This window comes from Rousettus aegyptiacus, unplaced genomic scaffold, assembly GCF_014176215.1.
Source record: "Rousettus aegyptiacus isolate mRouAeg1 unplaced genomic scaffold, mRouAeg1.p scaffold_m13_p_6, whole genome shotgun sequence".
Taxonomy (NCBI): Eukaryota; Metazoa; Chordata; class Mammalia; order Chiroptera; family Pteropodidae; genus Rousettus; species Rousettus aegyptiacus.
The window spans coordinates 36,704,715-36,718,171 of record NW_023416309.1 but is presented as its reverse complement, the minus strand read 5'-3'; the positions used below and the strand labels follow the sequence as shown (position 1 = coordinate 36,718,171).

Sequence of the window (13,457 nt, the reverse complement as noted above, 5' to 3'; positions counted from 1 at the left end):
TGGAAATATTTTGACACATTATTTTAAATTTAAAAACATGCCCCTGAGAAATAATCTAAACTTATATTCTCAACCTGCTCTATTTAAGCGAACATCTAAATTAGGTCAAAGCTAATGTCATAATGAAGTCAAAACTAAGACTATTTACCTATAAACTAATATGGTATAGAGCTATTTTAAGTAGAAATTCAGCAAACTTAAGATCTGGCAATATTGTTAGTGGCAATACTGGTAAATTAAACTTAAAACATTCTTGTTTTAGTTGATTAACCGTTATTCTTTCTTCTTCATTGCTAGATCATTACATGCTTGAGCTTGTTCTAATGCTGTGCTGTCCAATATGATAGCCACTAGCCACATGTAACTATTTAAATTTAATTAAAACTAAATAAGATGTAAAATTTCGTTCCTCAGTTGTACTGGCCGTAATTCACACTAGCTCCCATATTGGGCAGCATACAATATTTCCAAAAAGTTCTATTGGATAGTTCCGTTCTGATGATACAGGTGATTAATTCGCAATTCAAAAGCCTTGAGTACCTAAACACACATGCGCAGTTCCTACCATGAGCATAAATTCTACTTTTAAATTCATGCTTTGCATTTTGTTTTGTGTAAAACGGACTTCTACATGTGTGATACAGACACAAGCCTGCTGTAATTCCTAAATAAGTAAAAACTTCAGCAACAAAATTTGTTTGCAGCTTTTAGAAGTAGCCCTGGACAAGTGAGAAATAGAAAATCTTTGCTTCCTTGTCTGTCAAATCAGAGCACTAACATGAGTTGGATTTTCAAAGAAATTAAATGCAATCATACTTTTAAAGCACATAACCTGTGGAAAGCCTTCAGTAAATAGTAGCTATAAAGCAAAATATGGTAGTAAAAAGGTGAACTATTTCATTTTACGCTGAAAGAAAAACCAACCTCTAATAAAATGGCATAAGACAGCAGCATTTTGCTGAAACTCATATACACAGCTTTTGTATTGTTTCTATCCACAAAAATAAGTAAATGCATTTATTTTACCCTGAGAGAATCTATGGTCCAGCTGATTTTGTTTGTACCTTTTAGGCAGTGCGAGTAACCGATCCAGCACCCGGAGCCTCCTCAGTGTGAGCAGCGGGATGGAGGGGGACAATGAGGTGAGAGCAAGAACCCTCACCTCCATCTTTCTACTCCTAGGGTTTGTTTTGTTGCAAGAAGTAGAAATTCAGGTGAAAGAAGCTAGACACAAAAGGCCACGTATTTATATGAAATGTCCAGAGTAAGTAGATCCGTGGAGACAGAAGGCAAATGGTAGTTCCCAGGGACTGGGGGACAGTGGGAAATGAGGAGTAACTGCTTATGGGGAAAATATTTCCTTTGGAGTGACAAAAATGATTCCGGACTAGAAAGAGGTAGTGATTGTACAACATTGTGAATGTGCTAATTGCCACTGAACTGTTTGCTTTATAATAGTGACATTTATGTTATGTGAATTTCTCCTCAGTAAAAAGAGGAAGGAAAGGAGGGAGAGAAATAGACATCTACCAGGCCAGTTAAGCCAAAAGAGGCATCTGCGAGAAGGAGCTGAACGAGTCTCAGGGAATCCAGGGACAGTGACCACCTCCTGGGGCCTGGATCAGAAGTGGCGAGGCATGCCAGAGCCGAGGCCACTGCCCTGTGCTTTTTGGGGCCACACCCTCTTTTGTCTCTGCTTCTCTGGGCATATTTGCTTTTTTCTTTCAAAGTTCCCTGGCCTTTTCAGATCCTAGGTGATGCTGACTCTTGTGTCCCATAGACCATGCTTCGAGTCGCAAGGACCATTAATGATAATTTGGGCCTGATTGTCTCCTCAGTGGCTCTGGGAGCCAATGCAAAGCTGTTCTGGTGTTGCTGGGTTGATTCTGTTTGTGAATAACCTTTAACCAAATCTTGAGGAGGCATGAAGGGTTTTGGGGATAGCGGGGTCTAGCCATGCTGGTCGCTTGATGTAATTTTCACCTTTCCTTCTCATCTTTTTTGTTGTAGGATAATGAAGTCCCCGAAGTTACCAGAAGTCGGAGTCCAGGCCCCCCACAAGTGGATGGAACACTCACCCTGCCCATTGAGAGGCCCCCCAGGGTGCCTCCAAGGGCTGCCTCACAGAGGTAACATTAGAACTGATAGCAAAGTTTTTACTCACTCTCTGAATTCCATGGAGGGAGTAGAATTTGGGGATATCTAAGATGACCTAAGAATGAATGCAGAGCTAACTGAAAAGCCTTTTTTTTTTTTTTTGACATGTTTCAGTGTGAACTCTTCATTAATTTAAGTAATGCTTTTATTTAGGTGCATACATTTTCAATAGCAAATGTAATATTTTATCAATGAAATACATTGGTAAACATCAACTGTTTGAATAATTTTTATCTGTTTGGTTAGAATTCAGCAACCTAATAACTAATTTCCTTGGCTGTATTGTGGGGACAGTGCCTTCTGGGAGCCAGGAAGCTAGAAGGAATTGGGAATGAAAATAAAGGCGAGAGGCAGCATGGGATGGTAGTAGGGAGCATGGCTGTAGTGCCACAGTACCTATGGACAAGCCTCTGGCAGTCACTTGTGAACTTGGGTGAAATATCCAACATTTATGCGCCTCAGTTGAGTCTAACTCCATTCCTGCCTCCCTTGCAGCTCCCACATCCAGAGTGTCTCCAGGCTCTGTCCACTCAGCTGCCCTTTCAGCTCTCAGATCCACCCCTTTCTCTTCATCTGCCAGTACCTAAGTTCATCCATGTAGACTTATGTTTACCTCCTGCCTCTAGTCAATCCCTCTTCCACAATACAACTGTAGTGTACTTCCCAGAACAGAAATAGCTGATGATGTCACTTCCTGGCATAAAAGTCTTCAAATTTAATTCTGTATTTTTTAGCCAGCTCTGGTTCCATCTAACCTCAAGTCCCACCCCTCTCCTGTATTCACTGATGCTCCACCCCTTAAGAATTCCCAATGAGCTGTGCTATTTTTTACTGGGTCTTTGCCTGATCTGTTCCGTTTGCCTGAAATGCTGTCTTTCTATTCCCTTTCAATCTCTGCCTAGAAAATTCCTACACGTCTTTTAGGACTCAGTCCAAACATCACTTCTTCTCTTGAAGCCTTCCCTGATGTTCCTGTGCAAGATGAACGTGATCTCAAACACCTCTGTTATAATTCATTCTACATTGTAGCCCTATTTTACGTATCTATCTCCTGAAGTGGATGGTGACTCGAGAGAATACAAACTGTTTTTGATTAAAAAAATTGTTTTCTACTCTCCTGAGTACCTAGCACAGTAACTGGAACATACTAGAAATTTAATAAATATTGATATTCACCATGTAAACGAATGAATGGATAGACAGATTTGGTGCTTGGGTTGCACTGCCGATCTCCTGAACAGCCATCAAGTTATCTACCACCGTGCAGCTGGGTTACAGATGAGTAGAAAGAGGCTTCATACTCCCACGTGTTGTAAGTTCCCAGTATATTTCAAAGTCAGGGAAGGCAGATGGCAGCAAGAAGAGCAGCAGATGCATTATATCTTTGCATGAAATTTCCCTTGCTCCTTAGCCTCTATAGAATGGGCAGTTGACAGTGTCATCCTCTTCATAGGTAAGGTCCTGTTAGTTGACAAAATTTTAAAAATGCCCAATTCATGCTGAGCCATTGCCCCTTTGCTTTTGAACTTATCTTGGCATTTACTGGTGATTTGCCAATCACTAACAATCTATGCACTCCCCCTTTAAGGCAGAGCCTAGGTACTCCATGCTTTTGGAGTCGTCCTGCAGGTCCAGGGTTAATCCTTCAGCTTCTTACTTGTAAAGAGGTCTGTCAAAGTATCTAGAAGGCGCTGAAGTGGCCAGGGAAGGGGGGACGCGGGACTTGGAAACCAAGACTATTTACTAACTAATAGGGAAACTTAAGAATATTTTTAACAATGTATGACTGTACAAAAGCTTACCAGCTAAACAAGAGCCCTGTTTTAAAAGAACATTAACCAACATCAGGATTGCTGGGTTCTTGAACCAAACTTCACCAGCAAGACCTCACTCTCAACAGAGAGAAGAAAGCAGCCAGTGCCCATGTATCTGTGGACGATTGTGTCTCTAGCTTCAGCTTCCCAGTGTCCTGGAGAGGCTGTCTCCCCACAGGCCACCCCTTGATTCTGATTTAATACCTTTTACTTCAAAGGTTCTGAGATGTCTATAATCAAAAATTCATTTCTCTGAGATTGGACTTTCAATCTATAGCTGGGGTCATTGATCAGAATGAAATCTAGGGATGGTTGGTTGGTTTGTTGACTCACTGGGGCAGCAGAGGGAGGAAGAGGGACCAGGAGGCCCCTCTTTGTGGTAGAAGATAAAATGTCAGGTTCATGAGGCATCAGTAGGAAAAAGATCTAAGAATAGATCTTTAGTTATATTAATAAAATTATTAGCTTACTTCTTGAGTGCCTACTCTAAGCCAGAAACTGTGCTACCCACTTTCCAATCATTATCTTTAAGCCTCACACAGTACTCCAAAGTAGGTATTATCTCTGTTTGATAGGTTCAGAGAAGTTGAACTTGTCCTTCAGACATGTTATATGTTCCCATATGACTTCCCTCTTCAAAACATTCAGTACAGTTTACTGATTTTCCCCATTGTCTGTTTCATCCATTACATTCTCAGCACCTTAAGGGTATGATCTATGCTCATTTTACTTGCTATATCATCTCACACTCAGGAGTAGAGACATAATAGGTAAATGTTTGTTAACCTGTTACAGAAAGAAAGGAAGGAAAGAAGAAATGAGTGGAATCACCTGGGTGTCCTTTAGCTTTCTTTTGTAAGCCACAGTTCATAGGACAGATGGGGAGATGGAAGGAGACTGTCCATTTGTTTTCTCTGGGTAAAATGACAACCACATCAAACCATCTGCACCCAGGGGCCACAGCAGGACCTCCTGAGGATGTCTGCGGTTATTCTTTCCTGCTTCTTTCTTCCTCTCTTGTTCCTGAGACAGCCTCTTTTCCCAACTCTTTTGTCATTTCCTTGATCTGCACAAAACTTACATTTAAGAGACATTTAGTAAATATTTACTTACTGATTCATTTAATCTTCAAGTACGCAACTCCAGGATAGCACAATTCAATTGCAGCACTTGACAAAGCTCTCTTTCTTGACTTATTGACTTGCTTCCAAGAGAATTAATATTGGTTTTACAGCACACATGTGGAAATAGCCCCTGCAATCATTGAACCTATCTGTAAATAACCTCACCCAAATTTATCTGGAGTGTAATTTAGGATTACTCAAAAACCATCCAGAATAACGTGGTGGGGGGCTTCTAAGAATGCAAATGTGAAGTTGGGATAACACACTTGGTGATCTCATGAGTAATACTTGTAAGAAACAGACCAGAAATTCTCAATTCCTCTCTCAAGGGACCTCCCTACTACAGTGTGTCTACTGCCGGGCTGTATATTTGAATCACGGGTGTTTTAAAATATAGGTTTTATCATTATTCAGGTATGGCAAGGTCACAGATCAGGAGATGACCTCCGTTAAAAGATAGTTTGTTATAATCATAGAGGAGGGGGCATATTATGCCATGGGAGTGGGGATGGGCACATGGGGGAGCACCAGGTTTAGTCAGGAGGAAGAGGAGGGGAAAACGTGGGGGGAAACCTTTACTGTGGTTTCTACAGGAAGGAATGAATGAGGCAGGATTAGCAGATTTAGGATTGGCTGGCTTGAATAATTTTAGCAGGCCTAGAGCAAAGGGGCTATCTCTAAGTGTCTGGGACCTGCCCCTTAGGGTAGGGAGATAGTGTCTCACTCCACCCCCCCCCCCCACCCCTTGTGGGAGACCCCCATAAAGGAAGTAGTTGGGGTGTGGGCTCTGGATCTGTTGGTTTGCATATGAAAGGTGTGCTCACAGGCAAGTTGTTTCCTATCTCTAGAAATTAGTTTACCCTAGGAGGGGCAGTCCCTCCAGGATCAGTAAGGCCCCTGAAGTCAAAGCATCAGAAAATAAAAGACTTATTTCATACAAGTGGTTGGGAGAGGGACACTATTAAAAAGTTGGGATGCTTAAACCCAATTCTCTAGTGATTATAGTGGAATGGGTCTGGGATAGAGCCTGGGCACTGATGTTTTTCAAAGCTCGACTGGTAATTTCAAGGACTGTGAGCCACAGCTAGTTTGTGTGTGCCACTCGAATGTCCGTACGTGTGGCCGGTTTTATTAATTGCATAGTAGACCACGTTTACAACAAATCATGGATGCCTAGGAACTAGTTAATCCAATTCGTTTAAAAATATTTGCTTAATCTTTCATTTCAGGCCTCCAACCAGGGAGACCTTTCATCCTCCTCCACCTGTTCCACGCAGAGGTCGTTGACTCCACCTCCTAAAACCTGTCTACTTCAGGACGTTGAGACTTGCAGTTTTCAGCCTGTTAATGATGTCTTCGCGTTGTGATTTATGGCATGATTGCTGACCTTAAGACCCACTCTCATTGCTGATGTTGTTGCAGCCCTGCTGGTTTGGGCTTTCCTTGAAGAAGATATTATTAAGGCATGAAGAAGTGAAAAACTAAGGACTTTATCGACCATTACCAAGTATATTGAACCATATCCTGGTTTGCCAAAAGGGTAAAAACTTAATTGGAACACTTACCTCTAACCTGGCATGTCAGAAGCCTGAAAAGATTGATCGGAAATGTACTTTACAAGTGTTTTACTAAAATGTACTTATATTAGACCTTACTTATTTGCTAGCCAAGACTAATTTCTACAGGTGGTTGTGATTTAATATTTATAGTATTCAAGTAAGAAGACATATCCTAATTTTTAAATGATTCTTCAACTTCTCTGTTAGCAAGCCAGCACTTCATCTATATTAAAACTCATGAGCAGATGCCCAACTATAAGTAACAAAGTATGAAGACTGAGAGACTATAAACAGGAAATTGATGTTGAATCAAATTCAGGAGGGTATGTAAATGCCAGGGCTGGTCACATACAACAAAATGAAAAAGACTTTAGAGAGGGATTAGTTCTAACTCCTCTTAAGTAGAAGTCAAATTTGAGGTTCCACAGAAGTCCGGGACTAAGAGTATTCAGTTGGTTAGAGTAAGAGGCGGGTCTCGAATCCCACTGGTTCCAGGTCACCACGCTTTCCACCTCCAAATAGCCAAGCCCTCTCCCTCAGGAAATGCCCAGATGTAGATATTCGGTCAGTGACTATTGGCCTCCCAGAAGTTCCATTCTTCCATATCTCCCAGGTGTGGAACTACCATGTATTTTTTTTTTTTTTTTCCAGTTTGGGCTTTTACACTTCACTATGCTTTCAGAACAGTGGTGATGCCAAGCAACATCTATAAATGGTTGGAACCAAAAGCTTGGGGTGCTAGGGACCCCATTTACTGTTCTGTAGTTTTTATAGGTCTTAATTCTGGCTGTAAAGAGAGAAGAGAATCCTTGACATTTTCTGTGATACAGAGTCAGAAGAGGAAAGAAGAAGTTAAAATAGAAATAGTTATCTATTTCTTTATACACCTATTATTTCCACCAGGCTTGAGAAATCTGTGCAGAGAATTATAGAGCCTAAAGTACGTGATTAATTTTTATTTCCTAGCACATAAATCTACCTTCAAAACACAAGTCCTTAATTCAACGTTTAAACATACGGTAAAATTAGTATCAGACCTATTTCTTTAAAAAATATCAGAAACCTTGTGGTTTTCCAGGGAATTATTTTTCATCCCACACACATATATAAAAGCCACACTAATAATAATCCATTTAAATAGATTTATTGGGTCCTTTTCTAATGATTAAAGGTTCTTTTGCAATCTCATTCCTCAGTTCAGTGAACAAGGACTTTTATTGAACTTAATAGCTTCTGGGGTCTTAGGGTTCTTTCTTTCTTTCTTTCTTTCTTTTTTTTTTTTCTGACATAAAATACACTATTGGCCATGGCCATCAAGAGAGTGTTTGTGCAAATTGCCTGGCACATAGTATACATTCTGCAATGGTCCCTTTGCTCTCTTTGTCACTATTTGGGAGAAGAGGGTAATGTGAGATACAAGGAGAACAAGATATTATAATGTTGGTATGGTTGTCCTTCCTGTTATTTATAGACAGTCTCCATATTAAGCACATTTAATTTTGATAAAAGCTACACTTTTAAAATATTCAATCCTATAATCCCTGTTTTGGATGCCAAATTTATATTTTTGTACATTCTTTGATTGACAAGCATTTAGATCAATAACGTGGTAAAACCTACTGCCAGTCAATAGTGTTACATCTTTGTATGCACATCACTGTTTGTTCAATATTGGAATATCTTATTGCATCTTATTCTCATGTGAAAATAAGTGAAAAACATAAAATCAAAAGTGCTGATAAGAAACCTGAGCCTCATAAATGTGATACACTTGAGACATGGATGGAAATGATCAGGAGTGTCAAGACAAAAGTGACAAGTCTAAAACCCATACAAAGTGTTCACTCAACATCTAAAATGATTGAGTGTGTATAAAAGTAAAAGAAGAAAATAAAAAATTTTGAGTGAAACACTGGTACTGTGTTATCAAAGAGTGTCTCTAATGATGAGGTAAAATCCTTCATTCACAAGATACAGAACCACCATTATAACATAAGTTTATGCAACTTCCACATACCCAAATTAGTAGACATCTTTAGGAATATGTTACATAACAAAGCCATGGATTTCAATACAATAAGAATCAGAAACTAAATTGTAACAAAGTATCCAAAGAGACTATTAAAAAGTTTTCTATATGATGCTTTGGGAGACAGCAATGTTGTCACCATCCTTCCCTAAAATTCACACGCTGGCTCAATAGAAAGTAAAGTTATTAATCATATTCACTGGCATTACCTTTGCCTCTAACTGTACAAGGTACATTGTCCTACAGTTCCTAGGCCAGCACTGTTCCTTTATCTTACACGAAAACCTATGGACATATAACCCAACTATGTAAGCATCTAAGTATGAAGACTGAGAGGCTATGAACAGGAGGTTGGTGTTGCAATCAAATGATTTAACTGACATATTTATGTGAGTAATCTCTGATGCTTTGCCATAATTAGGTAAAATGATAATATGTAAATGACCTCAATGACTATCTTTCCAAGTCAAGCTAAATTACCTACCCTTGCTCCTACTCCTTTATCTTGCTTGATTATTAAAAAGGAAGGAGAGATCCTGGTTCATCCTTTATCACCTTAATAGCTGGAATTTTTAGATCTCTCTCTCATATGCTCTAGGAAGCAAGTTGGTTTTCTGTGCTCTTTCAAAGAATAAATATGTGGTTTTGTAGCTGTTTGGCTGAGGGAGCATTAGTAACGGATTTATTTCTAAGAAAGACAAGTGGCCAATTTAGATAACTCTAAAAGATTCATTCTAAAAATCAGTCCTCAATTTTTAGGAATCTGCTTTGGTTTTATAAATAGTTTTCGGTTCTTTTTCAGGAGAGTTATTAAGAATATAAAATGCATTCCTGATGGCCAGATCTATGTTCACCAGAGTGATGAAAGGAAGAGTAGGAAGTTGAAGGATGTGTTCTGAATTCTCAGGCACAACTCAGAGTTCATTTTCTCATAGAAACTGTAAAAAATTGGAGGTTCCAAGGCTAGCCTGCCAAAGCCCATTTAACCCATGATGTAGGAGAAAATGTCTTAACTAGCTACACAATAAAAATTAGAAATGGTGTAGGGAGAGAATATTGGCTTGAAAGTCAGGAAACCTGGATTTTATTCTGCTCTGCTATTGACTTGCTTAGTTTACATAGCTTGAAACAGGCTACCCCGGTCTGTTTCATCACCTGTGAAGTGGAGAGTTTTGCATTTAGTAAAACTCAACCTTGTAAGTCCAAGTCTAAGGCAAGGGGTGGGGAATTCCTCATTCCGAAGGAGCAAGAAGGCAGCCTTGCTGGAGTTACCACATAATTGGCAAAGGATCTTATCATATAGCAGCTGCTGTTCCTTGCCCTGTATCGTTGTTGTAACAGATCAGTCTTAGAAATGTGTGAGAAACAGTGAAATGGGAACCGTATAAAGAAATTAATAGCATTAGTTGCTCTTCAGTCTAAGAACCAAATGTTTTAGGTGATTGCTTTCTGAAGAAAGAGCTCAGACCAATTATATAGTTCTTTGGTGCCTAGAACAGTTCAGCTAGAACAGAAAAGGTGTAAGTGAAAGGTGGTAATAGCAATAGAAGAACCGCTCACTCAGAAGTAAATAACTAGCAAGACAAACATAAAAAATTAGAAAAAAGAAATAGAATTTCCAAGAAAAGGTACCTGAGGCTTGAAATCAGAAGATGTAGTGTCATCTATAGAACAATATTTTTGATGATCATGTTTATCGAGAATGAGAATAAAAGATTGAAATTGTTTTCTGTATCATTTACTGGTCATAAGTTCTATAACCAATTGAGTCTTATTAAAACTACCATAAGAAAGTGGCTATGTAGCCATTTGGAAGGGAGTGGTTCATTTCACTGACATTTTCTCCCCATATTTTTTGGTGTCAGGGAATGAGGTCATTAATATAGATAAGGAAACTGGTCAAATAATATACATCAATGTTTTTGACTCTCCAGTTTGGCAGAACAGCTCTGATTTTGCTGATGCCTCTGAGTCCTAACTGTTTTTGAGCTTTGAGGTCATCAGATACCAAGGATCTTTGAAACCACACCCCTTTTCTCTAATCAGTTACTTTATCTCCTATTCTTTTTTCCATATCTCCTGTCAATCAAACTATTATTACCTAAAGCCATTTATCATGATTATTTCCTAGTATCTACCAGAGTCCCTGGCACATAGTAGATGCTCAACAAACAGTTGTCGAATTAATGTCCTTACATGCTCCATTAAACTTTCCTACATATTCTACCAAAATCCGGTTTCCTCTTATCTCCTTACCCATTGTTCTTATTGCCTGTACAACATTTGCACAGTTGGTTACATTTTTTGCAGTTTTTTTTTGTACACCGTTATGCTACATATGTAATATTTCTTGATTTTAAGCCTGCATTCCCCAAATGAACACTTTATACTTTTTCTTATTTTCTTATTTTTCCCCTACCCCCAACCAATTGCCAACCCAGTGCTCCTCACAACGCCTAGCAAATGCTTACTGCCTTAAATCTGTGAGGCTAGCGATAGATGTTTAAGCAAGAAACTGCTCATCCATCTTAATTCAGCACTTAACTGCTTGTTCTTCAATTGCCCATCATCACTTGATTCAAAAGCAGTGATTATTCATTCACAGAGTATTTACTGAATTTCCACTATGAGCAAGTCACTGTGATAAGGTGCTCCAGGGGATATACAAAGATGTATAAGATGCCTCCTCTGATTTCTATAGCAATTATTGGTGCATGATTCATTCAGCAATTAATCATGTACTGCCTTGTGATATCTCTTAGACTAGCTAGAAAGTGTTCTTTAAATCCTGCTATGCTATTTGACTTTTCACTTACTATAGTCTTCATTCATTCATTCATTCTTCAAAGAGTTATTGAATGTCTATGATGTGATAAGCACTATTGCTGCAGCTGGGACAGATATAAAGATAAAGAAATGATAGTCTCTGCCCTCAAAAAAAGGTCAGATTGTAGTACAGAAAGGAAAAATAGGACTAGATGGTAATTATGACATAACTTGCCAAGTGCTGCTGGAATCCTGAAGAAAGAGACACTCAACTTCCTGAGGGCATCAGGCAAGGTTTCACCAAAGATGTGATAATTCAGTTAGGCCTGGAAAGGAGATATATAACAGTTGTCCATTTATTTGCATTCTAGGCAAAAGGAACATTGAGAGCAAAGGTACATAGGTATGAAAGAATATGATGTATTTGGGAAATATAGGGATGAAGTCACAGCATAGAAATCAGTGGGATATAGAGTTGGGAGATAAATTGGGATCTGATAGTGTAGGAACATGGTAACAACACCGTTCGTTAGCAAGGAACTATTTTCTTTTTCTGATTACGTTTGTAACACATGCTCATTGTAAAAAAATCAAATATTTATAGGCATGTACAAAGTAGAAAGCTAGCTAATGTTTTGTGTCATAATCTTTCAGATTGTTTCTATTGTAGACTAATATATTACCTTTTAAAATGGAACTATACTCTATTTTCAATTTTTTTTTTCATTTAAAAGCATCTGTTGTGTATCATTCCATTCCAGTACATACAGGGCTATTTCATTTTTTAAAATGGCTGTATTGATAGTAGTCCATTAGTAGTAAGAAAAACAGATTCTGGAACCTGACTGCTTGAGTTTGGTCTTTCACCAAGTTACTTAACCTCTCTGTGCTTCAGTTATCATATCTGTAAAATAAGTATACCAATAGTACCTGTCGCATAAGGTTTTTGTGAGGATTAAATGAGTCGATACCTATTAAGGGCTCAGAATAGTTCCTGGCAGATGAAATCTGAGCTGTGATTCCATGATTTATTTAAGCGATATTCAAAGAGTGTTTTAAGCAAGACAGTGATATCACCAGGTTTCTTTTTAAAAAGATCATTCTAGCACCCGTTGGGGAGAATAAACAGGGAGGGAAGACTGGTGGCAGGGATCCTGTTAGCAAACTGTTGCAATATATAGTGTGATGGAGATTGGAGATTGGCTGTTCCTGGCAGAGGAAAGAGGAAAAATAAACTCTTGACATTTCTATGAGACCCAATGCTGGAATTGTTGAGCGCTGATGGCCGAGAGATACAGACAATCCGACTACAAATTCGATTTTTGGTTTAGAGGACAGTGTAGATGTCACATATTTATTTGACAGATATATTTTGAGTTCCTACTATTGAGTTCCTACTGTTCTAGGCACAGGAAACATAGCAGTGAACAAGCTCTGCTAGGAGAGGAGCTTAGATTCTAGGTGTTTATTTCTGTGGACAGAAGACCGACACATAAAAAGCAAACAGATATATGAAAAAGAATTTCAACAAGATGGAATAGTAGGGGTCCAATAAATAGTCGTTGACTTTGAAACACTTATCCAACGCTGTAAGAGTGTAACGATCTCCTATGATGATTGTATGATCTCGTGATTCATTCACAGCCATAGACGAGGGCCTGGAAAGGGTTATTCGATTTGATCCCACAAGCTCGAAAGGTGGCAGGTCAGACTTCATTTCATAGCCTAGGAAAATAGGCCAGAAAAAGTTAAGCGTTTGGCTAAGGTCACAGTTCTGAGTGCCGGGACGTGGACTGGAGGTGCGGGTTTAGTCACCCACGCCACGGCCGAATCCGCGTGGCCGGGGCCCACGGGCGACCGTGCGGAGCGCGGGCTACCGGAGAGGGAGCGTCCAGGGCCGCGAGCCCGCGCTTCTCGGGCGGGGACCTCGGCGGCGGTTGCGGCCCCGCGTCGTAAGGCACTTCCGGCGCGTGCCGGGGTGGCTGGATGACGTGGCTGAGTCAGAGGA

General features: G+C 39.5%; 1 protein-coding gene across 1 annotated transcript in view; it reads left to right on the top strand.

The window, feature by feature from the left end:
- Positions 1-7,761, top strand: part of PIK3AP1 (phosphoinositide-3-kinase adaptor protein 1) — a 91,047-nt gene extending 83,286 nt beyond the window's left edge. The window contains exons 15-17 of the mRNA XM_016164156.2: positions 1,072-1,142; positions 2,011-2,129; positions 6,325-7,761. Of these exons, the coding sequence (XP_016019642.2) occupies positions 1,072-1,142; positions 2,011-2,129; positions 6,325-6,382 (248 nt within the window). The 3' untranslated portion in view covers positions 6,383-7,761. The remainder of the gene's footprint in view (positions 1-1,071; positions 1,143-2,010; positions 2,130-6,324) is intronic.
- The last annotated feature ends 5,696 nt before the right edge of the window (positions 7,762-13,457 follow it).